At 43.7% G+C, this 25,890-nt stretch overlaps 2 protein-coding genes across 4 annotated transcripts in view; both read left to right on the forward strand.

Annotated features, from left to right (window-relative positions):
* The window catches only part of LOC110159190 (kazal-type serine protease inhibitor domain-containing protein 1-like), a 20,368-nt gene extending 9,323 nt beyond the window's left edge, over nucleotides 1-11,045 (forward strand). The window contains exons 5-7 of one of the 2 annotated variants that reach the window (XM_055161859.1): nucleotides 5,170-5,330; nucleotides 5,441-5,607; nucleotides 9,705-11,045. In XM_055161859.1, coding sequence (XP_055017834.1) covers nucleotides 5,170-5,330; nucleotides 5,441-5,607; nucleotides 9,705-10,002 — 626 coding nt within the window. In that variant the 3' untranslated portion in view covers nucleotides 10,003-11,045. The remainder of the gene's footprint in view (nucleotides 1-5,169; nucleotides 5,331-5,440; nucleotides 5,608-9,704) is intronic. The other variant, XM_055161860.1, reaches the window with a different exon arrangement.
* Nucleotides 11,046-12,607: 1,562 nt separating this feature from the next.
* LOC110159171 (bromodomain-containing protein 3-like) overlaps nucleotides 12,608-25,890 on the forward strand; it is a 33,246-nt gene continuing 19,963 nt past the window's right edge. Inside the window, exons 1-8 of one of the 2 annotated variants that reach the window (XM_055161851.1) lie at nucleotides 12,608-12,705; nucleotides 15,369-15,462; nucleotides 15,846-16,097; nucleotides 18,537-18,674; nucleotides 20,025-20,169; nucleotides 20,251-20,399; nucleotides 21,562-21,939; nucleotides 23,667-23,795. In XM_055161851.1, the coding sequence (XP_055017826.1) occupies nucleotides 15,894-16,097; nucleotides 18,537-18,674; nucleotides 20,025-20,169; nucleotides 20,251-20,399; nucleotides 21,562-21,939; nucleotides 23,667-23,795 (1,143 nt within the window). In that variant the 5' untranslated portion in view covers nucleotides 12,608-12,705; nucleotides 15,369-15,462; nucleotides 15,846-15,893. The remainder of the gene's footprint in view (nucleotides 12,706-15,368; nucleotides 15,463-15,845; nucleotides 16,098-18,536; nucleotides 18,675-20,024; nucleotides 20,170-20,250; nucleotides 20,400-21,561; nucleotides 21,940-23,666; nucleotides 23,796-25,890) is intronic. The other variant, XM_055161852.1, reaches the window with a different exon arrangement.

Consider the following 25,890-nt stretch of genomic DNA (forward strand, 5'->3'; position numbering starts at 1 on the left):
TCGACCTCCGGAGGGAAACAGAGCGACACAAACTCTTCTGTGTCGCTGTCGTCAGACTCAGCATCAGTTCAGTTAGAATTATTCTGGTCTTTCTGAATCTCGACAGGATGGTTTCAGTGTCACTGAAGGACCTCGGGTTAGACCTGGTTTAGACCTGGTTTAGACCTAGTTTAGACCTGTTTTAGACCTGGTTTAGACCTAGTTTAGATCTGGTTTAGAACTTGGGTTAGACCTGGTTTAGAGCTCGAGTTAGACCTCATGTTAGACCTTGGTTAGGCCTGGTTTAGACCTATTTTAGAAATGGTTTAGACCTGTTTTAGACTTGGTTTAGATCTGGTTTAGACCTCGGGTTAGACCTGGTTTAGACCTATTTTAGATCTTGGTTAGACCTAGTTTAGATCTGGCTTTGACTTGGTTAAATCCAGGTCCTGATTCTGATTATGGTTAGACCTGGTTTAGACCTCAGTTAGACCTAGACTTGGTTTGGGACAGCTTCCAGTTCAGACCTGGTTTAGTCCTGGTTAGACCTGGTTTAGACCTTGGTTTGGACGGGGGCTAGACCTGGTTATATTTACAGAATTATTCGGGTCTTTCTGAATCCCGACAGGATGATTTCAGTGTCACTGAAGTCCAGACTTTGTCCATCCATCCAGTGACTTCAGGAAAGTTTCATGGTTCATCCTCCCGGTGTCACAAGTTTCTCTCTCACTCCAAACTTTCTTTCTGCTGCTTGATTTCCGTTTTCAGCTGCAGATTTCACGACTTGCAGTTTGTAATAAGACGCAGGAAAAACCCAAACCATGAAAAAAGTGTGACTTATAGTCCAAAAAATACAGTACACAAAATTCAAGACAATTAAGAAACTGATTCGTATTTACACTGTTAATAATAATATGTGTGTGTATATATTATTATTATTATTTATTTATTTTTATCAAAATCACTACATTTAACACAGTATGGCATTAAGGCATTAAACATTTCTATCTTCACGGAGACCAAATCAGACCAAGTTCCAAGTCAGATCTGTGGAGAGGCGACTCCACTCACAGTCAGAATGATTATTTTTCTAGTTATTTTAGGGCTGTAAAACCACTTGTGGAGCTGTTTAAAGTCACACTCCTTTTCACTTTTGCTCCTGTGTCTGTACTTTTACTTAAGTACCAGAATGGAGTACTTCTTCCACCGCTGGTCTTTATGATGATGAAGAAGCGAATAAAAAAGAATGACAGTTTGATTTTAGACTTTTAACTTTTAACCTTCTCGTTTGAGCGTGTGCCGTCGCCGTGGAAACAGCCCCGAGAGACAAAGACGAAGAGGCACTTAAAATACCTCAGGAGCTATAAACCAGATGAACCAGCCCCCGAGAGCCGTCCTCAAACCCCCCCACCAGACCCCCCCCCAAACTCCCACAGACGCTTCAGTCCGGATCATCTCTGTTTTTTATGACCTCTTTTATATTTCACTTCACAGACTGGACCGGGCCTCCTCTGGACTCCATAAACCGGGTCTGGGTTTGATGGAGCGGGTTTTACCGGGGGCCTGGGTCCAGCTGGGGTGCATTCCCATCATGCTTTGCTTCAGGAAATGCCTCTAAAAACGTTTGTAAAAACCAAAAACACGCAGAAGAAGAATCAGCTGAAAAAACACACAACACTTCCTGTCAGTCTGGACCAGGTCTGGACCAGGTGTGGACCAGGTCTGGATTAAATCTGAACCAGGGTCTGGATAAGGTTTCAGCCTAGGTCTGAACCAGGGTCTGGACCAGGTGTGGAACTGGTCTAGACCAGATGTTGCAATTTACTATCCCATAAACGCATCCCAAACAGGACCGTGCCAAGACCTGGACCAGACCTGAACCAGACCTGGTTCCAAACCTGGATCAGATGAGACTTACACTTCTGTAAGTGTAAGTTCCTGTGTGTGAAGAATCTGTTTATTTATATATTATATATTATATATTATATATTATACTGCTTTTTGTGTTTCTCACCTGTGGTTGGTCTCTCACCCTCATCCAGCTCAGCTCCTCGACCAGAGTCTGGGAGGCTCACAGTTCTTCAGTATCTTTGCTGTTTCTGTTGCACTTTTCTCTGATCACCACAGGCTCCACTGGTCTCTCCAGATCTTCCTTGAGCCCCTGGGATTTCTCTAGTTTCTCGTGTTCCTTTTTCCAGATATTACCATCGCTTGGTGTCGTGATGAAATGGGATATATATATATATATATATATATATATATATATATATATATATATATATATATATATATATATACATACATACATACAGATAAGCCTGTGTGAAGAAACACAGGCTTATCTGTTACATGTTGTACATTTGTAGGGAGTATTATTTGTCGCTCTATAGTCTGGTGCAGTGGGTGAGTTGTTGTAAGGGTAAACGTCCAGTCTTTTCTTGTACATTTGTTGATCATAAACGTCGCAGACTCATGTGTCTGTGTTTTTGTCTCCGGAGCCTGAGGACTTCATCTGTTCTTCACTCACTGTTAATCCTGTTGTTTATGTTATAATCAAATCAGAAAACACAACAAGTCTCACATGAGGCTCTGTTTTTAGCTGTTTCACTCCCTAAAGAGGGGGGAGTCAGTGCTAGTGCAGCCTCTGCAGCTCAGGGAGGGAATTCTGGAGGTTCTGAGACAAACTAGCCAATCAGAGAAGAGCTGAACCAACCCGAGTCATGACAGCAGACTGCAGACGCTCCCCTCCTCTGGAATTCCTTTGTCAAATACAAACTTCACATTTTTTATTGCACCTTTAATTCACAAGTTCATCTCACAGACACGACAATGATCTTTACAGACGTGTTCACACTCTGCTTTCTTTGCTGTTGTGCTGATAATTACACGACACAAATGAGTGTTCCGCTGCATTACAAACATCACGAACAAACAGCAGTGAATGGTTAAATTAAAGTTTAAAAAAGTACCCACCTACCTATATATCAAGTTTCATCAAAATGTGACAAAGTTGGGTGCAGCTCATTGGGTGAACTGAGGTGGACTGACCCTGATCAGGCAGGAAAACAACGAGTTCAGTTCACGTTCTCAAAATATGAACGTTCAGGTACAACACTGCTGGTCTCTGTGCTTTTATTCTCGTTCTGATCCAGCTCCAGTTCGTTCTAAACACGTTCAGGAAAGCTTCATTTACGTCCTGTCAATGGGACTTTTTTACTTCTGGTCTCTGCCCAAACAGAGGCTCGAGTTTTCTCTCCTCTGTGGTCAGGATCTATTACCAAACTATTAAAGAACACCAACAAAGCTCATGTCAACACTCAACAACGCCCCGTCACAGTCTGCCACGTCACTCCACAGCTCCGGAGCCGTGGAGCCGGAGCCGTGGAGCCGGAATTGTTGAGCCGGAGTTGTGGAGCCGGAGTCGTGGAGCCGGAGCCGTGGAGCCGGAGTCGTGGAGCCGGAGTCGTGGAAGCCGGAGCCGTGGAGCCGGAGCCGTGGAGCCGGAGCCGTGGAGCCGGAGCCGTGGAGCCGGAGTCGTGGAGCCGGAATTTTGGAGCTGGAGTTGTGGAACCAGAGTTGTGGAACCAGAGTTGTGGAGGGGCGCGTGGATTTCCTGGTGTTCGCGGTGTTTTTGTGTTTTTTGTGTTGTTTTTGTGGTGTTTTTATGTTGTTTTTGTGGTGTTTTTTGTGTTTTTTGTTGTTTATGTTGTTTTTATGTTGTTTTTATGTTGTTTTTGTGGTGTTTTTGTGTTGTTTTTGTGTTGTTTTTTTATGTTGTTTTTATGTTGTTTTTGTGGTGTTTTTTGTGTGTTTTTATGTTGTTTTTGTGTGTTTTTGTGTGTTTTTGTGTGTTTTGTGTTGTTTGTGTTGTTTTTATTGTGTTTTTGTGGTTTTTTGTGTTGTTTTTGTGGTTTTTTATGTTGTTTTTGTGGTGTTTTTATGTTGTTTTTGTGGTGTTTTTGTGTTGTTTTTGTGTTGTTTTTATGTTGTTTTTGTGGTGTTTTTGTGGTGTTTTTGATGTTGTTTTTATGTTGTTTTTGTGGTGTTTTTGTGTTGTTTTTATGTTGTTTTTGTGTTGTTTTTATGTTGTTTTTGTGGTGTTTTTGTGGTGTTTTTGTGGGCAGTTTTCGGGGGCAGGTCTGACGTGGAGGAGGTGAAAGGGCACGGTGTTTGAGCTCTGACAATGTCTCTGTGTTTGAACCTCACAAATCCCACACTTTATGAAACCACGAACGCACCGCGGAAACACGACCACGCCAAGACCCGGCTCAGACCCGGACTAGACCCCGGACTAGACCCCGGACTAGACCCCGGACTAGACCCCGGACTAGACCCCGGACTGGACCGGGTTCAGATTATCTCGATTTGTACGATGTTTACTCTTAAAGTTTTGGTGTTAATTATGTAAAATCTTTATCTCTTTCTTTCCCTCGCTCTCTCTCCTCCTTCTCTCCCTCCCTCTTCATCACTTTCTCCCTCCCTCTCCCCTTCTTTCTCCCTCCTCCGCTTTTTGTCCTCCCTCCCTCTCTCTGTCTCCCCTCCCTCTCTCCTTACCCCCCCTTCTCTTCCCCTTTCCTTCTCTCTCCCTCTCTCTCTCACTTTCTCACACTCTTCCTCCCTTCTTCTCCCTCTCTCTCCTTCTTTCTCTCTCTCTCTCTCTCTCTCTTTCTCTCTCCCCCTTTCTCTCTCTCTCCCTTCCTCCCTCTCTTCTGCCTCCCCACCGCCCTATCTCTCTGCTTTCTCTCCCTCTCTCTCTCCTTCTCTCTCTCCCTCCTTCTCCCTTCCTTCCTCTCCCTCCCTTACTCCTTCTCTCTCCCTCTTTCTCTGTCTTTCTCTCTCTCCCTCTTTCCTTCTTTCTCTTCCTCCTCCTCCCTCTCTCTCCTTCTCTCTCTCTCTCTCTCCTTTCTCTCCCTCCTTCTTTCTCCTTCTATCTATCCTTCGTCTCCTTCTCCCTCTTTTTCTCCCTTTCTCTCTCACCTTCCCCAATCTCCCTCACTCCCTCTCTCTCTTCTCCTTCTCTCTTCTCTCTCCTCCGTCTCTCTCCCTCCATCTCTCTCCCTCCGTCTCTCTCCCTCCGTCTCTCTCCTCCATCTCTCTCCCTCCGTCTCTCTCCCTCCGTCTCTCTCCTCCATCTCTCTCCCTCCGTCTCTCTCCCTCCGTCTCTCTCCTCCATCTCTCTCCTTCGTTCAGTGCCGGTGATAAAGGTTCCTCCTCAGACTCAGGTGAACACGTCGGGTTCTCTCCTCCTCTTCCTGTGTGAGGTTTATGCGTTTCCCGCGGCGACGGTGGAGTGGCGGCGTGAGGGCCAGGAGGGGGCGCTGCCGGGCGACGACCCGCACTTCTCCGTCCAGGTAAGACCGCCGCCGCCGCCGCCGCCTTTCACCTGTTCACCTGTTCACCTGTTCACCCGACCGTCACGAGCGTCTGAACCCTGTCGTCTGAGTTTCCTGTTTGGTTCCAGTCGAGGGGCGGGCCTCTGAAGTTCGAGCTCTCCAGTTGGCTGCAGATTGAGGGGGCGGAGCTTCAGGACGCCGGGACCTATCAGTGCGTCGCCCGAAACAAACTGGGGGCGGTGACGGCGTCGGCGCAGCTACGGATCATGACACGAGGTACGGAAAACGACACGAGGTACGGAAAATGACACGAGGTACGGAAAATGACACGAGGTACGGAAAATGACACGAGGTACGAAAAACGACACGAGGTACGAAAAACGACACACGAGGTATGGAAAACGACACAATGTACGAAAAACGACACGAGGTACGGAAAATGACACGAGGTATGGAAAACGACACAATGTACGAAAAACGACACGAGGTACGGAAAACGACTCAATGTATGAAAAACGACAGGAGGTTCGGAAAATGACACGAGATACGAAAAATGACACAAGGTACGGAAAATGACTCGAGGTATAGAAAACAACTCAAGGTACGGAAAACAACTCAAGGTACGGAAAACAACACGAGACGGAAAACAACACGAGGTACGGAAAATAACACGAGGTACGGAAAACAACACGAGGTACGGAAAATGACACGAGGTACGGAAAACGACACGAGGTACAGAAAACGACTAAAGGTACGAAAAACGACACAACGAAAAATGACACGAGGTACAGAAAACGACACTGTACGAAAAATGACACAATGTACGAAAAACGACACGAGGTATGAAAAACGACACGAGGTATGGAAAACGACACGAGGTACGGAAAACGACACGAGGTACGGAAAACGACACGAGGTACGAAAAACGACACGAGGTACCGAAAACGACATGACACAAAGTAAAGAAAATGACATGAGATATGGAAAATTACTCAAGCTACGAAAAACGACACGAGGTTTGGAAAACGACATGAGGTATGGAAAACACGTACATATCGTTGTTGTTTTGTTATTATTGTTGATGTTGTTGTGTTTTGCTCAAACAAATAAAATGTATGAATGAGGTAACATTAGTTTTGTCTCAGAATGAGATCGCTGTGTACTTTCTGCATTGAATTACAGAGTATTTTTATCATCCGCGAACCAGGAAGTCCAGTTAGCCGCTAGCTGTTAGCGTTACCATGACGCAGTGGCGGACTGTGCATTTCACATGTGGGTCTTCAGTCGTGCTCCGTCTGAAATCATCCACTCCTCACTAACTATTTAGATAAACACATGACTCTTGTGAGGAGGATTCACGTGGTTCAAGACGGTCACTTTAACTCTAAAGTGCTGCGGGAAACACTGACATCTCCAGGACTGTCCTATAATGACCTGCGACATGAGGGACCAGGACTGAACCAGGACTGAACCAGGACTAAACCAGGACTGAACCAGGACTAAACCAGGACTAAACCAGGACTGAACCAGGACTAAACCAGGAACCAGGACTGAACCAGGACTAAACCAGGACTGAACCAGGACTAAACCAGGATTGAACCAGGACTAAACCAGGACTGAACTAGGACTGAACCAGGACTAAACCAGGATTGAACCAGGACTAAACCAGGACTGAACGAGGACTGAACCAGGACTGAACCAGGACTAAACCAGGACTGAACCAGGACTGAACCAGGACTAAACCAAGACTGAACCAGGACTGAACCAGGACTAACCAGGACTGAACCAGGAGGACTAAACCAGGACTGAACCAGGACCAGGATTGAACCAGGACTAAACCAGGACTGAACTAGGACTGAACCAGGACTAAACCAGGACTGAACCAGGATTGAACCAGGACTAAACCAGGACTAAACCAGGACTGAACTAGGACTGAACCAGGACTAAACCAGGACTGAACCAGGATTGAACCAGGACTGAACTAGGACTGAACCAGGACTAAACCAGGACTGAACCAGGACTAAACCAGGACTGAACCAGGACTGAACCAGGACTAAACCAGGACTGAACCAGGATTGAACCAGGACTGAACCAGGACTGAACCAGGACTGAACCAGGACTAAACCAGGACTGAACCAGGATTGAACCAGGACTGAACCAGGACTGAACTAGACTGAACCAGGACTAAACCAGGACTGAACCAGGACTGAACCAGGACTAAACCAGGACTAAACCAGGACTGAACTAGGACTGAACCAGGACTAAACCAGGACTGAACCAGGACTAAACCAGGACTGAACTAGGACTGAACCAGGACTAAACCAGGACTGAACCAGGATTGAACCAGGACTAAACCAGGACTGAACCAGGACTGAACCAGGACTAAACCAGGACTAAACCAGGAACCAGGATTGAACCAGGACTAAACCAGGACTGAACCAGGACTGAACCAGGACTAAACCAGGACTGAACCAGGACTGAACCAGGACTGAACCAGGACTAAACCAGGACTGAACCAGGACTAAACCAGGACTGAACCAGGACTGAACCAGGACTAAACCAGGACTGAACTAGGACTGAACCAGGACTAAACCAGGACTAAACCAGGACTAAACCAGGACTGAACTAGGACTGAACCAGGACTAAACCAGGACTAAACCAGGACTGAACCAGGACTGAACCAGGACTGAACGAGGACTAAACCAGACTGAACCAGGATTGAACCAGGACTAAACCAGGACTGAACCAGGATTGAACAGAACTAAACCAGGACTGAACCAGGACTGAACCAGGACTAAACCAGGACTGAACCAGGATTGAACCAGGACTGAACCAGGACTAAACCAGGACTGAACTAGGACTGAACCAGGACTAAACCAGGACTGAACCAGGACTGAACCAGGACTAAACCAGGACTGAACCAGGACTAAACCAGGACTAAACCAGGACTGAACCAGGACTAAACCAGGACTGAACCAGGACTGAACCAGGACTAAACCAGGACTGAACCAGGACTAAACCAGACTGAACTAGGACTGAACCAGGACTAAACCAGGACTGAACCAGGACTGAACCAGGACTAACCAGGATTGAACCAGACTAAACCAGGACTGAACCAGGATTGAACCAGGACTAAACCAGGACTGAACTGGACTGAACCAGGACTAAACCAGACTAAACCAGGACTTGAACCAGGACTAAACCAGGACTGAACCAGGACTGAACCAGGACTAAACCAGGACTGAACCAGGACTAAACCAGGACTGAACCAGGACTAAACCAGGACTGAACTAGGACTGAACCAGGACTAAACCAGGACTGAAACCAGGACTGAACCAGGACTAAACCAGGACTGAACCAGGACTAAACCAGGACTGAACTAGGACTGAACCAGGACTGAACCAGGACTAAACCAGGACTGAACCAGGACTGAACCAGGACTAAACCAGGACTGAACCAGGACTAAACCAGGACTGAACCAGGACTGAACCAGGACTAAACCAGGACTGAACCAGGACTGAACCAGGACTGAACCAGGACTAAACCAGGACTGAACCAGGACTAAACCAGGACTGAACCAGGACTGTCAGGATGGGTCTGGAGGTAGACTGTGGGGTGACTGCAGGTGAAAGGCACAGAGCTCCACACCTGATCACGCGTTACAGACAACCTGCTCCAACCTGCTTGAGGTTCTCACTCTCTCTCAAGTCCAAGATTAGTCCTGGTTTAGTCTTGGTTCAGTCTTGGTTCAGTCTTGGTTCAGTCCCCACATTGGTCATTAAAAACAGTAATACACAGTAATAATAATTTGTTTTGGTGTCGCTGTTGCAGTTTGCTGTTAAGTTTGGTTTTCTCTCCGTCCAATCACGGCTCTGAACTCGGTGTCGTTGTCGTTCGCTGTTAAAGGTCCCGGCGACACCAACTTAAAATCTGATTGGTTGAAGCTACAGTTTCATGGACATTTATTTTGTGTTGGAGTTCCTGCAGAACAGATTGTGAAGACCTCAGACTTCTGTGACTCTGACTCTGCCCGGCAACAAGTGACGGCTGAAATGTGATTGGTCAAATACTTTAATATGAAAATCCATGTGTGGAAGCAGCACAAACATCGGAAAAGATAGAACATTTGGAATGATTTATTAATAATATAATTAACATCAGTCTGTGATTCAGAGATTTTTTTGGCCAACAGAGAAGAACTTTCAGACCCTGACGGACTAACACTGCCATAACACTTAGAAAAGTGATTGCAGTGAAAAATTAAGATGCTAAGAATATGTGAGGAAAATGAGGTATGAGTTTAGATTGTTTATGTTTGTTTACGTTACAGTATTCTCTCGTCTGATTGGTTGTGAGTCGGTTTGCTTTGCTCTGATTGGTCTTGTTTTGCAGAGGATTTATCGTCGTATTTGGCCAACAGTATCTCAGAGATGAACCAGCTTTTGGACCCGGACTACGACCAGGACCTGTACTGAACACCAGAACAACGCCAGAACAACACCAGAAAAACGCCACTTCCTCACCACAAACCTGCCTGGAGAATCCGTGTGTCGTTCATTCATTCGTTTTTCAAATAAAAACCAAAAATAAGAAAATGAAAAAACAACAGTTTTCTTCATTATTTGTCTCCAAAACCAAAATGAAAAAACAGATAATGATTCATTTTTTCAGTTTTCAATTTTGTGTTTAAATGAAAAATGGAAAAAACGGATAATGGACTGAACTAGTACTGAGTGTAGGGACGGGCCCGGTCTGGTCCTGGTCTGGCCCTGGTCTTAATCCCGGTCTGGTCCAGGTCTCAGTCCTAGTCTGGTCCAGGTCTCAGTCCTGGTCTGGTCCCTTTCTGGTCCCAGTCTCAGTCCTCATCTCAGTCCTGGTCTGGATCCCGGTCCAGGCGCACCTCCGGGCCTGTCCCCACACTCAGTACTGATTTAGACCTGGTTTAGTCCTCTTTCAGCCCTGGTTCAGTCTGTTATCCATTTTTTCCATTCCCCCCCACAAAAAAAAACAAAAAAAACAAATCCTTATCTGTTTTTTTCATTTTGGTTTTGGAGACAAATAATGAAGAAAATAGTTTTTTTCTTTTTTCTTATTTTTGGTTTTATTTTGAAAAACAAATGAACGAATGACACACAGATTATCCTGATTTAGCTAAACAACACAGAGAGGAGTTTTATTTTTACATTTTATTTGAGTTAATTTAAGATGAAATTATGAACAAAACTGGTTCAAACTCCAACCCTCATTTAACTTTCATGGAGTTAAAATAACACTCCACAGCTCTGAAATGTTTTACCCTTAAATTTTAACCCTTTAGTTTTTGCTGTGTACATGTTGAGCTGTCAAAACGTTGTGTTCCACCTGATGATGTCATGAGGTGGTGTTTCTCTGTGTCTTCTCACCTTCACTTCACTGGATTTACACATTTCGGTGCTAAAAATGCCGACACTACAAATGGTGAACGCTGCTTTTTTATTTATGTGTGAATCAAAGAAAAACACAGTAGTGACTTGTGTTCAAAATGATGACTATTAATTGTTATGTTATTTTGGATTTTATTATTATTAAAAATGTATTCTCTTTTGTAGTTTTTATGTACGTTTTTTTATAAAGACCTGTCTGTTTATATTGGCTTTTATTTTGACCCGGAGTCTGCCTCATGTTGAACATTTGGCGGACGTCTTAGGAAATACTTTAAAATATAAGTTTTCATGAAAATGTGAAAACGTTTATTATGGTTTTGTTAAGATTTAATAAAATATTGTGAAAAGCTGTGGACTACTGGTTCAATGGTTCACTATCGCCCTCTGCTGGACATAAGTAAGTACATACAGAAGGTCTATTAATAACTTTTTGTTTTGTGTTTTTCAATTAGACTCAGACAAACTTTATTGATCCACAAGGAAAATTATTTGAACACAGCAGCTCACACATCACAATAAATATAACAAATATAGGCAGTAACAATAAATAATAAATAAATACATAAATAAAAGTAGCAAAAAAAGAGCAAGAGACACGTGTCAAATAAAACATACAAGTCAACATAAAATAGAAAAATAAGTAATAAAATATAAAATCATTCTACAGTCGTAGGGAGTATTATCTGTTACATAAGATTGAGTTGTGAAATTGTAGGGAGTATTATATGTTACATAAGAGTGAGTTGTACAGTTGTAGGGAGTATTATCTGTTACATAAGGGTGAGTTGTACAGTTGTAGGGAGTATTGTCTGTTACTTAAGGGTGAGTTGTACAGTTGTAGGGAGTATTATCTGTTAAATAAAGGTGAGTTGTACAGTTGTAGGGAGAATTATCTGTTACTTAAGGGTGAGTTGTTGTACAGTTATAGGGAGCATTATCTGTCCCTCTATAGTCTGGTGCAGTGGGTGAGTTGTAGGGAGTATTATCTGTCAATCTGCCCAATGTTTCTTTTACATTACAGTTACTCCTATTGTCTGTGCTAGGTTCTTTATTTGCAAATACGTTTATTTTTAACAGTCCCTACAACTGTACAACTCACCGTGCTGTAATAGATAATACTCCCTACAACTGTACAACAACTCACCCTTATGTAACAGATAATACTCCCTACAACTGTACAACAACTCACCCTTATGTAACAGATAATACTCCCTACAACTGTACAACAACTCACCCTTATGTAACAGATAATACTCCCTACAACTGTACAACAACTCACCTTTATGTAACAGATAATACTCCCTACAACTGTACGACAACTTACCTTTATGTAAGAGATAACCCTATGTCCTGTCAATCATCATATTGTTGCACTTTTCTCCTGTAACCTCTTGTATAAAACTGAGATTTTATATTTTATTAATTATTTTTCTATTTTATTTTGACTTGTACATTTACATTTATATAATTATGTTTTATTTTACACCTGTCTCTTGCTCTTTTTTGCTTCTTATTATAATTTCTTATTACTATTTATATTTGTTTACTCGTTGTTATTATATTTTATTGTGATGTGTGAGCTGCTGTGTCCAAATAATTTCCCTGTGGATCAATAAACTTTGTCTGAGTCTGTTCATTTTTTAAGGCGCGTCTCTTTTATTGTTTAACAGAGAAGCGAAGAGTTTCACCCAATCACAGCCCTCCGCTTACTGCGCTCGACCAATCGCAGAACCCCGGTCCCCAGGGGCCAATCAGAGCCGCGCGCAAAGCTCAGCCAATCGGAGCGCTTCCCCGTCCGACCGCCCAATGAGAGCACAACAACACGGTGACGCGCCCCGTGTGCCCCGCGCCTGCGCACTGAGCAGACAGCTGATAGCTCCCGATGCTAGTCCGATGCTACACGGCTAAATACAAAAGCCACGGAGCCCGGAGCGCGGAGCAAAGGGACCAGCGCAGCGCCTCTTCGCGAAGTAAAGCCGCGGATTTTGTGTCTCTTTGGGGAGGTGTTTGCACGGGGAGCGCCGCGGGGTGAGCGGGGGGGACGTGCGGATCGCGGCGCTGTGTTTTCGGGGTGGCAGCTCGACTCGGCGCCTTTAGACAAAGCTCGGGCTAACGGCTAAAAGCTAACGGGCTAACGGCTAAACACACGCAAAGGCGCCGCGTTCACTCGCCCAACGCCGCGCGGGCCGCTCACCGCCGCCGACCCCGCCAACCCCGCCGCGCATCGAGTCAAGAGTCGTGTTTGGCGTCAGTGCGGCGGTGGATCGTGCGTGCGGCGGCGCGGAGGGCAGATTTTTGCGCCACACTCTGCGCTGGAACAGCCCGTCTCCGCTGTGTAGCTTTAGCCGCGGAGCTAATGTTGCTAACTGTGTTCTGCCCGCCATCTTTTTAAAGCGAGAAAAACGGGACGTGTGTTCGACCGCGGCGGGACCGAACCGAGCCGCGCCGAGCCGTCCCCCCGCTCGGCCCGAGGACTCCCCCCGCGGCCGCGCTCCTCCCCGACCCGCCCGGACCTCCGTGCAGCGGGGGGGAGGCGTGCGTTTCCACCGGGTTTGGGCTTAGTTGAGCGGCGGGCAGCTGTTGGCGTTAGCCGCATTCAGGAGCATAACTCATGTCGGTGTCCCAGCGGCGCCGTGCAAACGCTCCAGCCTCCGTGCACAAACTTTACAAAGCCCGAGCGCTGGATGTGATATAAAAACATGTGCTGATCATGTGCACGCGTGTGTACAACCTTTGCCCTCGTCTGGATGTGGTTTTCGCGGGGACAGCTGGGGTCGAGGCGCGTCCAGCGGGGCTCATTTTAAAGCCCACACTAGATTAGATCATCCCAACAGAGATTGTCCCAAACTTTACGCACGGATTTGTTGTTATTGTGCTGAAATGTGCTGCTGGTTCACTTGTACACACGAAACACACAGACCTTGATGTGAACATTGTGCATTGGCTCGATTTACTTTGTGTTTTTAGGTTAGTTTTGCTCCTCTTTGCTCCTGCCTCTGGACTGAAAAAAGAAAAAGTTTGCTTGGCTTACATTACAGCAGTGTCTAAGGTAGAGCTTGTTTAGCCCAGTGTTTAGTCATTGTTCTTTCCCAGTTTGGCATGAATGCGTTGATATGAATACAGTGGATTCCAGGTGTTATTTTGATAGCTTTGTGATTTCTAAGGCAGTGATGTGTGTCAAATGACTGTTCTGTTCTAAACTGAGGAGATGTGCCCAGACATTTAAGTGATGGAGCCTTTAACGCTGGTCCTGACCTGTGAGGAGAGCTTTAAACAGCTGTAGTGGTTCAGACGGATAATGATGCAAATGTATGACAATCATATGGAGGGAAACGGTCACAGTTTTGGTCGGTTGAGATCGGAGTCCCTCGTGTTCACAGTGTGTTGGAAGAATACATTTCTGTCAGATTTTATCCAGAGTTAATTTCAGTTTTGTGAATTCTGCTCATGTTTGCCTCTTTCTACACGAGTCTGCGGTAGAGCTGTAATGAGTGGACTCGACCATACGAACTCTGTATTATTATATTATTAAATCAAAACGCAGTGGTGGGATGCAGCAAAGTGCAAGTTATAAAATAAAGCACTGTTCTTAGACACATTTTTGATAACTACTTTTATATAAGTACTTTTTACTTCTCTACATTTGAGAGCAGGTATCTGTACTTTCTGCTCCACTACATTTTTGAACAGAACTGTAAAGTTAAAGTATTTTTTCATTTTTGTTTGAGACCTGCAGAAAAGCCCGAGGGATTATTTTGAACATGTCTGTAGCTTGAGCAAACAAAAATACGCAAATATAAAAGGGGAAGGAAAAAACGATTGTTTCAATCGTATTCCTCTGGTATCTTTAGTTTAAAAAATGTATTTCTTCCACCACTGTCAAAACAGAATAAACAGTTTCAGATTTGTATCAATGATGCACTTTAGTCATTATTGTTCTCTACAGTTTGAGGTCTGGTCTGTGTGCAGGTCCCGTCTCTGCTGTAAAAGTTTGTGACTTACGATTATTTTGATGAATTTGACTCGTTAATAAAAGCTCCTGTCCGAATAATCAACAGTCCCTCAAAAAAATGTAAACATTTGGTCTGTGGGTCATTTGATGTCGGTTCCAAAAGTCTGTTTTATCAAATCTAAGTAAGACAAATCTTTAAGGCCTGGAGTTATATTGTGCCTGCACAGTGTCACAGTGATTTGGGATGTGAATTAAAAACATCTATAGTTGAATGTTCTGATGTGAGGTGGCCCTGGACTTTCTGATGTGGTTCAGTGGAGATGCTTGGACCCAGACTTCTTGTGCCTGCTTCTGTTCGGTCTTGTTTATCCTTTGAGTTCAGCCCACTGTGTGAAGTTCTGCTCTTTAACAAGGACATAATTATCTTAGAAATATTCTGGGTTTTGTGACTATTGTTTTTGGATTTGCGATGTTTTTTTAAGGCATCTTCCAGGACTGATGCCAGTTAACAAAGATAAACAATAGGGCGAGCAGGTTTTCTCCGCGCAACATCACACAGACTGGATAGTTCCCACACACGACGTTATGTTACAGAGATGTTTCCAGCCTTTGTGATCTGTGACAAGTTAAATGGTGATTAATTCTGTGCTTGATTTTTAACTCTGTGCTCTTGTGTTGAAGGTCGTGCGATGGACAGTTGTTTCGGGAGAAACTTGGATCTGAACTGAACCAAAACTCCCCAGACGAGTGTGTGGCTCTCAACTCTCCACAAGCAGTAAGTGTCTGAAGGCATCCGGTGTAACCTCACTCAGCCTGTTCCACGAGGCTGCAGGAGTCAAGTATCAGTCTGTTGATGTGGTAGTTTTATACTTTTCTAGTCGTTTAAACAAATAAAATACAGACTGAAAACCTCTAGATATCATTTTTAAAGAGTTTTACACATTAAATTGCAAAATGTGAATAATTTTTGTGTCATTTTGATTTGAACGGAGCTGATTTTTGTGGTGAAACTTATTCTTCAGTGTGTTCAGCCTAACTGTGTTTAGTCCAGATAACAAGTATTGATTATGTTCCATGCTGTAACATCCAAGTCTACAGAAGTATGTTATGAATGTATATCTGTGCATTTGTAGCATATTTTTAACGTTTCTCTCGCAGGTGGACACTGCAGTCCCCGGGTGCATTGCTGCGTGTTGACTCGGCATCATGTCTGACGCCCCAGAGACAGCGCCCCCTAGCCCCCCGGCCATCACCAACCCTCCCCCTCCCGAGGTCACCAACCCAAACAAACCAGGACGCAAGACCAACCAGCTGCAGTACATGCAGAACGTGGTGGTCAAGACGCTGTGGAAGCATCAGTTTGCCTGGCCCTTCTATCAGCCCGTGGACGCCATCAAGCTCTGCCTCGCTGTGAGTCAAACGTTTTAACACATCAGAAGCGTCTTATAACGGACTCCTCTTTCATTAAAGGTTGTATAGAGGATTTTTTTAAAGGGAAAAGAAATACAGTGACAGTCCTTTTTCAAATGTTGTGCATGTCTGACACCACCTTCCTCCTCCACAGCTCCCTCAGTAGAAACATCTCCTCCTGCCTCTTTACTCTAGAAATCACGTTTGTTCACGTCCAGTGTGTGTTCAGAATTACTGCTGAAGTGACCTGTCTTGAAATAATTTAGCGTCAGTTTTTAGACCCTTTGTCTGCTTCATTCGCACAATCGCTGGAAGAGATCTCCAAAAATCACATGTTTGGCTTTGCTCCTTTTCTCCTTCTCTTCTTGTTTCAGCGACCTCAAAAACGGACTTTGTTTTGCGGCAAACTGGTCGTGGATTCTCGTCCACCAAACTTTGTGCGAACTGTGAGGAAACTACAGTTTAAAAAAGCCTCTAAGAACCGCTGCATAAACCACATAATCCCCACGCGAGTCAGTTACACTAGAAACGTAGGGAGTTTGATTGACAACCCAACAGCCAATAGAAAATGAGGCAGCCTCGTTTTCTGTTGGCTGATGTTTATCTGCTCTCAACACATCCACAGTTGATAGATTTTCATTCTTTTTTTTTTTTTTTTAGTCAACATAATTACAAGGCTGCTGTGTCTCTGTAATGGTATTTTAAACTTTCATTGACAATTTGAAACTAAAAAAAAAAATCCTCCATGCAACCTTTAAGTTGTAGTTGTATGTTGAGTAATGCTTTTTGGTAGAGGTAGGCTCAAAGCTCCAGCACAGGTCGATACTTTGTTTTGGCCGACCTGCTGCTTAAAGAGTAACGCCCAATAACTGCTCTGAATGTAACTGCACTCTTACAGGTTTGTGGTTTAAAAAAATAACAATAATAATAATTGCATAATTGGGAAAATAATCTAAATTCTCTCGATTTATCAGCCCAGTCGGAGCAGATTTTTGATCTTGTCCTTCGCTCTTGATATTTTTATTACAGTGTTTTTTGGACTATAACTCGCACTTTTTCGGGGAAATGTATTTTAGAAAATGAGAGAACAGGAACATACATTTCCTTGTTGAGTCAAGTTCTAGTAAAAGCAATAGAAGAGAGAACAACAGACTGTTAACTTCACATATGAACAGTTCTTCAGATAAACTATAACATAAACAACAGAACAGAACAAGTTTACCAAACTCTCCATCTCACTCCAAATCACTAAATCCACTGAAGTCACTGAAGGACCTCGGGTTAGACCTGGTTTAGACCTTGGGTTAGATCTTGGGTTAGACCTGGTTTAAACCTGGATTAGGTTGTGGTTGGTTAGATCTAGTTTAGATCTGGTTCTGACTTGGTTTAATCCAGGTTCTGATTCTGATTCTGATTAGACCTGGTTTAGACCTCAGTTAGACCTAGACTTAGTTTTGGACAGCTTCCAGTTCAGACCTGGTTTAGAAATTGGTTAGACCTTGTTCAGACCTTGTTCAGACCTTGGTTTAGACGGGGGTTATACCTGGTTATATTTACAGAATTATTGGGGTCTTTCTGAATCCCGACAGGATGGTTTCAGTGTCGCTGAAATCCAGACTTTGTCCATCCATCCATTGACTTCAGGAAAGTTTCATGGTGCATCCTCCCGGTGTCACAAGTTTCTCTCTCACTCCAAACTTTCTTTCTGCTGCTCGATTATCGTTTTCAGCTGCAGATTTCACGACTTGCAGTTTGTAATCTGCAGAATCTGATTTTGTTTTTCGGGGGCATTTGTGTTCAGTCTTCTCAGTCTTTGTCTTTATAAGTTTAAAGTTTAAATGTTAAATAGTTGAGTGGTGCAGAAGTAACGGTGCGATCGACTGACATGATACAGACAGAACAGAGGCTCTTTCTGCAGGAGACATGCGCAGTAGAGCCAAGTGACAGTGGTGCAGGAGGAACAGGAGCAGCAGATCCTCACACACAAGACTAGAACCTCTCCACACTTCACCAAAAACATTTTAATATAGAAGTCACAGGAAACACACAAACCATGAAAAAAAGTGCAACTCATAGTCCAAAAAACACAGTACTCTGGATGTAGCAGCGTAACTTGGCTGTTTTGACATAAAGAATGAATGCAGTGTTTGCTTCCGTGATCTGTATCTGTTTGTGGGCAGAGCCGTTGTGCTTAAATGTCATTTACAGGGACGTATTTTCAAGTTGCAGATTCAGGACTCATTTAAAAAAGTTGTTTTAGATCAGAATTATAGTTAACACGGCGTGAAAAATAAGCCGTATCTCATAACTATATACCAGAAAACTGCATGAGAAGTGTTTTTAAATCAAGATTCATACATTTTCTACGTGCAGGACAGGCATTTCTGCTGGTCTGGCTCTTGTTTTGTTTGCATCTAACTTGCTGTCTGTGTGTTTCAGGATTATCATAAAGTGATAAAGAACCCTATGGACATGGGCACCATAAAGAAACGTCTGGAGAACAACTATTACTGGAGCGCCAGCGAGGCCATGCAGGACTTCAACACCATGTTCACCAACTGTTACATCTACAACAAGGTAAACTGTCACATGCTCTTTAAACACAACCTCATTCAGACGACGCAGACGGTAAAGGAGCAGACTTCACTCCAACAATGCTTGCTTTGGTTTGATGATTGCAGGAAAACACGGAGATGTTTGTTATTGGTTGTGCACAGTACAGTGGTCCTTCGTTTATCGTGGGGGGTTACGTTCCAAAATTAACCCACAATAGGCAAAATCGGTGAAGCAGCCAGCTTTCTTTTTTACAATTCTATCTGTTTTAAAACCCCTCAGCACACACTTTATACCATATTTTCCGGGCTATTAGACTCGCTCTTAAGCCTCCAACCCCATCAAAAAACGACAATCCAGAGGGTCTTGTACACGAATCCACTCAGGTGTCCCAGCACGACTTCAGTAAACTACAAAGGTACAGAACACGCAAACACACACGGAGCAGACAGCGACAGCCAAAAACACCCACAGACACACTAATCACTCCATGCCGACGAGGAGGGGAACACAAAAGCAAGTGCAGTGTGCCACTTTTAGACACGACTGAACAACTGAGTCACTGCGAACACGCCGACAATCCGTTGGTCCCAGACACACCCTCCCTACACGCCACAACTGAACAAAGCCCAGAGTCACCGTGAACGCCACAAACAAACAAAACCACTCACCCATCACACTGTTGTGTTTCCTTTAAAGTCCCACACCGTTTATTTGTGAAAAAAGTTCCAAAATAGACCATTTAATGACGGCGCGCCTTATAATCCAGAGCGACTAATAGTGCAGTAAATACAGTACACTTTTCTCAGACGGGACAGTTACAACCCTTTTTACATCCTTCTTAAAACTTATTGCTGCTGTCGTCCTTTTGTTATTTTCCTCCTTCTTTATGTAACAAACCGAAGATTAATTTATTTCGTAATGTGCTACAGCCGTGTAACTTCTCCTTTCCTTCAGCGTGTCCAGAAGTCCAGCTTTTTGTGTGATTGTTTTTCATCTTCCTCTGTCTTTTGGGTGCGAGCGCAGGAGACTTTGTCGGTGCAGAAGGTTTCGTCGATGTTGTGGTTTTTGTCGGGGAGAGAACTCTCAAACATACAACACTTCAGAATCACACTGATACAGATCCAACATGTAAATTTGTCAAACTGAACACATTTTGTACTGAACAGGAAACACAGCACGGAGGAGATTGATTGACACAGTCTCTTAGCCAATCTGGACGCAGGGGGAGGATTCTTGCGCCTTCATACACTGTTAAAAAAAAAAAAAAGGACACAAAATTGCACAAAATCTGCGAAACAGCGAGGCAGTGAAGGGTGAATGGTGTTATAGTGAGGGACGACTGTAGTGTGATTTTCCTTCTTGTGTCTCCAGCCCACAGACGACATCGTGCTCATGGCCCAGGCCCTGGAGAAGATCTTCCTGCAGAAGGTGGCTCAGATGCCTCAGGAGGAAGTGGCTCTGCTCCCTCCAGCTCCAAAAGGGAAGAAACAGAGCAAGCAGCCGGCCGCTAACCCAGGTACAGACGATGGTATAGACCGGAACTGAAGTGCACCTGACGGCATCTGACTAAACGCCCTGTGTACTTTTGTGTCCTCAGTGAACCAGCAGCAAGCAGAGTCCTCCTCCCCCTCCCCCTCTCAGACGCCTGTAATCTCAGCCACGCCCACACCTCTACAGGCCACTCCCCCTGCCTCCGCCCCACAGCCGCCGGCCGCCATCATGCCCTCCGCCCAGCCCGTTGTCAAGGTATGCCAAAAGATAACACACACATATATACTACGACTCTGAAACTACACTGTGAGTACCGGTCCGAGCGTCACATTCTCTCGGCAGAAGCGTCCCCCCTCCTTCCTCCAGGTGGCCCCTTCTCTTGGCTGTGCCCGGGAGAGGGAGGACGTTCTCGCTGCATCACACGCTATGATGTATTGAGTTACAGGCTACTTTTTTATGATGAGGGTCTGAACAGAAGATGCAAAAGTGGCGTCGCGTCTTCACTTTTCATTCCTCGTTTAGACGAGCGTTTTATGGTGGAATTCGATTGTGTATTCATCCCAGGCGACTCGGTGGTGATGTATGTGACATAAACACGTACGGGACCTGAGCACATCTGACCAGAGTTTTGTGTCTTGGGCAGTGTAAAAGGAAAGGCTACAGCAGAGCGTATTCAACTTTTCCACTCCAGAGGTGGTTTCAGATTTTTGCGTTTTTAAGCCCCAAAAACACCATCACCGTCTAAACGAAAGGCACTTCCCATAAAATATTTTGTCGTTTTTACGTTCTCGTGTAAACAGGCTCAGAAAATCGGAATTCTATATTGTAATAAAATGAAATGTGAGTGTTCCAGACTAAATGTCGGGCCTCGTTTATGTCATTTTACTGATTTTCCCAAAGCAGCACTTATGTTTTCAATTTGTAATATCAATATAATTCTCATTTGCTCACAGAAGTTTACTGAAATTGTATTTTTTTTCTTGTTCCCCATGTCCTACACCATCTGTAACTATTGATTTGGAAAGAAATATTAATTATTTCCTGACCTACATGAACATAATTTGTAAGCAGCGTAACACAAGCAATTTTACAAAACTACAGAATTTGTTCTAAAATCAATCTGAACTATGTGTTTCATTGAAATATGTAAGATAAAATCCTGAAATCACTCCAAAACAAAAAAAATCTGTATGTAGATAACTTGGTTTCATAAATGGTTCAGTTCAGGGGAGTTTTGAGCTGATTTCCTTCTCTACACTGGCAGTAAAAACCCTTCATTGAGCTTTGTCGGTTTGGGGCTCCTCATGGGTCAGGGTCAGGACAGGGTCTGGATGTATTTCTGACCTGGTTTAGACCTTTTGTTTTGGCTCTTGTTTAGTCTGGACTCAGGTTTGACCCTCCTTCTCTGTGTCCTCAGCAGAAGAAAGGGGTGAAGAGGAAAGCGGACACGACCACTCCCACCACGTCCGCCATCTCCTCCAGCCGCGCAGACTCGCCCACGGGCCCCGAACCCAAAACCAAGCCCTCGCGCCGCCCCTCCGCCAAGTCCAGAGAGGAGCCGGGAGCCGCCGAGGCAGTGGGCGGGGCTCCGGCGCCGGGGGCAGGCGCCAAGCGGGTCGGGGCGGGGAAGTTAGGGGAGCAAATGAAACACTGCGACGCCATTTTGAAAGAGATGCTCTCGAAGAAACACGCGGCGTACGCCTGGCCCTTCTACAAACCTGTGGACGCCGAGGCGCTGGAGCTGCACGACTATCATGACATCATCAAGCACCCCATGGACCTCAGCACGGTCCGGGTAAGAACCACTCCGCTCATGTCCCCGTAACTTTAAAGAAACATGCAGGTTTATACAGTTTAAAGCTCCTGGATCACATAAAACTGACTCCTGTGAGATTTTAGTTGTGTTCTAATGTTACCTCCTAAACACAGACCTGGAGTTGTGTTTTGTTTCATTCACATGTTTGAGTAACTTTTTATTATTAGTCTGTCTACATCTGCAAATCTCACAATGCTCTGTTGTACCTTGTGATGTCATGAAGTGGTAGTTTTCAATTTAACAGCTCCTTTTACCTTTTAGTTCAGCAGAGATTGACAGTTCCAGAGCTGAAATGATCCAAATGATTCTCATGAAGATGTTTAGAGTTTAAAAACACCGTGGAGCACTTCATGTATCACCACATGACATCACAAGGGGGAACAGAGGTTTTTTTTTTTTTTCAGTTTAAGGGAAAAAGCTCTGCCTAAATGTGTGACTGAAACAAAACACAACTCCAGGTCTGTTTGTGACGAGAAAACGACAGTGGAACAGATCAGAAAATAGTGTAACATGGGCCCTTTAATACGGATAAACACACCTGCTGTTTAAAATTCAGATTTGTCTGACCAAAAGTGCGATCTTGAATTTTCAATACAAGTATCCACCAACTATTTATTTTGCACTTTTATAACCTATAACCATAAAAAGGGCAAACTAGATTAAAAATAAGGTCTTTATATTGAAGCCTCCACCTTTATGAATGCAGAAAATTGAACATCATCACTTTAAAAAAACCTTAGAGAAAATTGGATTCAAACATGGACAAAAGCTGCATTGTGTAACTTTTCCGGTGGAGCCTCCGTCAAACGCTTTTCTCGATGGAGATGTTATTGCTTTGTCTGGAATGTTCCACAGTATGGCATTAAACTTTTCTGTCTTTACAGAGACTAAATCAGTCAGAGTTACAGGTCAGATCTGTGGAGAGGCAATGCCCGCTCACGGTCAGAATGTCTGTTTTTCTGTGTTTTTGAGCGATAAAACCACCTGTGAATGAATAAATATAAAGTAGAGCTGTTTAAAGTCGCACTGTGGAACATTCCAGACAGAGCAACGACAGCTCCATAGAGAAAAGGAGCTGGCAGATCCTCCACGAGACGAGAAGTTACACAATACACTTTTAAAATACAATGAAACATCCAACGATTGAATGGTTCTCAAACATTTCCTAAAACTCTTTTTAAATTACATTTTTGGTGCCGTCATGAGCCAGATGTGAAAAATGGCTCCACACTTCACATCCTCTGTACCCAAGGCAAAACCGAGTTCTTAATGTGACACAGCTAGACCTTTTTATTGTCCAATATGAAGCTTCTGTCCTCCAAGAGCATAGGTTTGCATTGGGACGGTGGGGACATGTCACAACCAATATTTGAGGAAGACAAAATGGTCCCTATATTCCCAATATTTTATTTTACAAAAATATAAATTTATTCCGATATTTTTCCAATCTCAGTAGTATTAATTGAACATGTTTTAGTAATCAGCTAAACATCTTAGAACGAACGGACAATGGACCCAAACTGAAAAATGAAACCACCTCTCACTTATTTTACTCAGACTGTTTTATGAATTCTTTCCAAAAACACACACATGCAACTTCTTATCCCATCTGACCGTTTCCCATTTGGTTTTTGCAGTGTGTTGAGACCAAACCAACGCCCTTGCTGTCCTCTAAATAAAGTTTCTGTTTTGTTTTGTTCAATCAGAAAAAGATGGACAAAAGCGAGTACAGCGACCCCCAGAGTTTCGCCACAGACGTGAGGTTAATGTTTTCCAACTGCTACAAGTACAACCCCCCAGACCATGAGGTGGTGGCCATGGCGCGCAAACTCCAGGTGAGAAACACACACGACTATTAAACTCTTTGTGTTCGAATCCCTGCATTAATATAACTCCCAAGTTCAGTTTATTTCCCATTTGCAGTAAAAAAAACAACACATGGATAAAGGCGTGAGAGAAGCCGGAGTACACAGCATTCATACAGACGAATTAAAACATTAAAAACACAAACATGAGGGACGGGACGAGGTCAAATCACCACGAGACTGTGCGCACACGGAGACAAATCCGTGTCACGGGCATGAAAAGGTTAACACCTGTATTATGGTCGTGCGTCAAATCGTCTGTGTCGCGTTGAATTCATGTGTCATTCATTCATTTGTTTTTCAAAATAAAACCAAAAATAAGAAGATGAAAAAACATTAACTATTTTCTTCATTATTTGTCTCCAAAACCAGAATGAAAAAACAGATAACGATTTGTTTTTTTCAGTTTTCAATTTTTTTGTTTAATTTAAACTGCGGTGCCGGACTAAACCGGGACTGAATTGGGACTAAACCGGGACTAAACCGGGACTGAATTAGGACTAAACCGGGACTGAATTAGGACTAAACCGGGACTGAATTAGGACTAAACTGGGACTGAGTGTCAGGACGGATCCGCATAGACTGTCTGGTGACCTCCACCAAAAGGACCGGTGCAGAGCTCCACGTCCTGGTTCAGTCCTGGTTCAGTCCTGGTTCAGTCCTGGTTCAGTCCTGGTTCAGTCCGTTATTTCTAGTTTTCATTTAAACACGAAATCGAAAACTGAAAAAACAAATCATTATCCATTTTTTTATTTTGGTTTTGGAAACAAATAATGAAGAAAACAGTTATTTTTTCTTTTTCTTATTTTTGGTTTTAATTTGAAAAACAAATGACGCACGGATTACTTTGAACCCTCTCCGCCGAGCGTCTGTGTGGACCGACATGCAACTCAGAAATTTTGTAACTACGAGTCGAACCAACACACAGTAAAAGAATCAACACAGACAATAACGGCTGTGATTGGTCGTCTTTACACCTGCTCTACAGGCATTTCCAGTGCTCCGCTTTCCTGCTTCATTTTGTAAACACGAATGCCATGTTTAAATCGTCGCCTTCTGGTGTTGTGGCGGTGAATTACTTCGCATCAACCTCAACGCAGATCCATAAATCGGAAACGGCGGCGACAGTGAGTTGAGTTGACGCAGAACTATAATTCAGCTTTAAGCGTCGCTCAAACTCTGGAAAGTTGGGGATCTTTGAGCAGCTGTAGCGAAAAGTCTCCTCCACACACAGACGTGCGGCTCACGTTTTCAAACACAGAACATTTTAAACTCTTAAGACCGATATCAACGCACATAATCAGTGCTAAAGGTGGTTAAAAAAGTGAGTGCTAAATATGATCAAGTATATGCACCCGCGAACAGCACAAGGCATGAGGTGTTTTTCACACTTTAACACTGTTTGAAAAAGATCCACAAAGAAATATTTACGTCTTATTCATCCATAACATGAAGTGAGAAAAGAGAGAGAAGTGTGCTCTGTACCAGCAGGGGGTTTTGTTTAATAATTTAAATGATAAAAATGAAGTTTAATAACATATTGTAGGCCTATTTTGTGACGCACGTGGGGAATTGGTGTTTAAAGCATGAAGGGTGTTTAATGCAGCAAAATCAAATGCGGAAAATTATGTAATTTTTTATAACTATCAACACATAAAATCCATTCACAACACAACTTATAAAGACATTAAACCAATTAAAAATCATATGAACACCATTGTAAATCAATCAGATGATAGTAAATTGGTTCCAAAGTCTCATTTCGTCTCATGGACCTGATCTCGAGTCTTGTTTTGTGAAAATTCTGACTAGTCCCACCCCCACAAACCGCAGTAAAAGACGGCATTAAAACTAAATTTAGTCAAAGATTAAAATACATACATTTTTAAAAAGTGCCTGCTGCAGTCTGAAAATGCGTTGTTTAGAGCGCTGTAGCTGTAGAGCCTTTTGTGTTTGAATCAGGCAGTGATCAGACCGTACACTCAGCGACACCCCCTTCAAACGTGTTTCACAGACATATTCTCTTCTTCTGAAACCGATGCCAGTACTTGGTTTTGAGCCTCTG

The sequence above is a fragment of the Boleophthalmus pectinirostris genome, unplaced genomic scaffold (genome assembly GCF_026225935.1).
Source record: "Boleophthalmus pectinirostris isolate CB_2022bp ecotype Guang Dong unplaced genomic scaffold, ASM2622593v1 HiC_scaffold_4, whole genome shotgun sequence".
In the NCBI taxonomy this organism is placed as follows: Eukaryota; Metazoa; Chordata; class Actinopteri; order Gobiiformes; family Gobiidae; genus Boleophthalmus; species Boleophthalmus pectinirostris.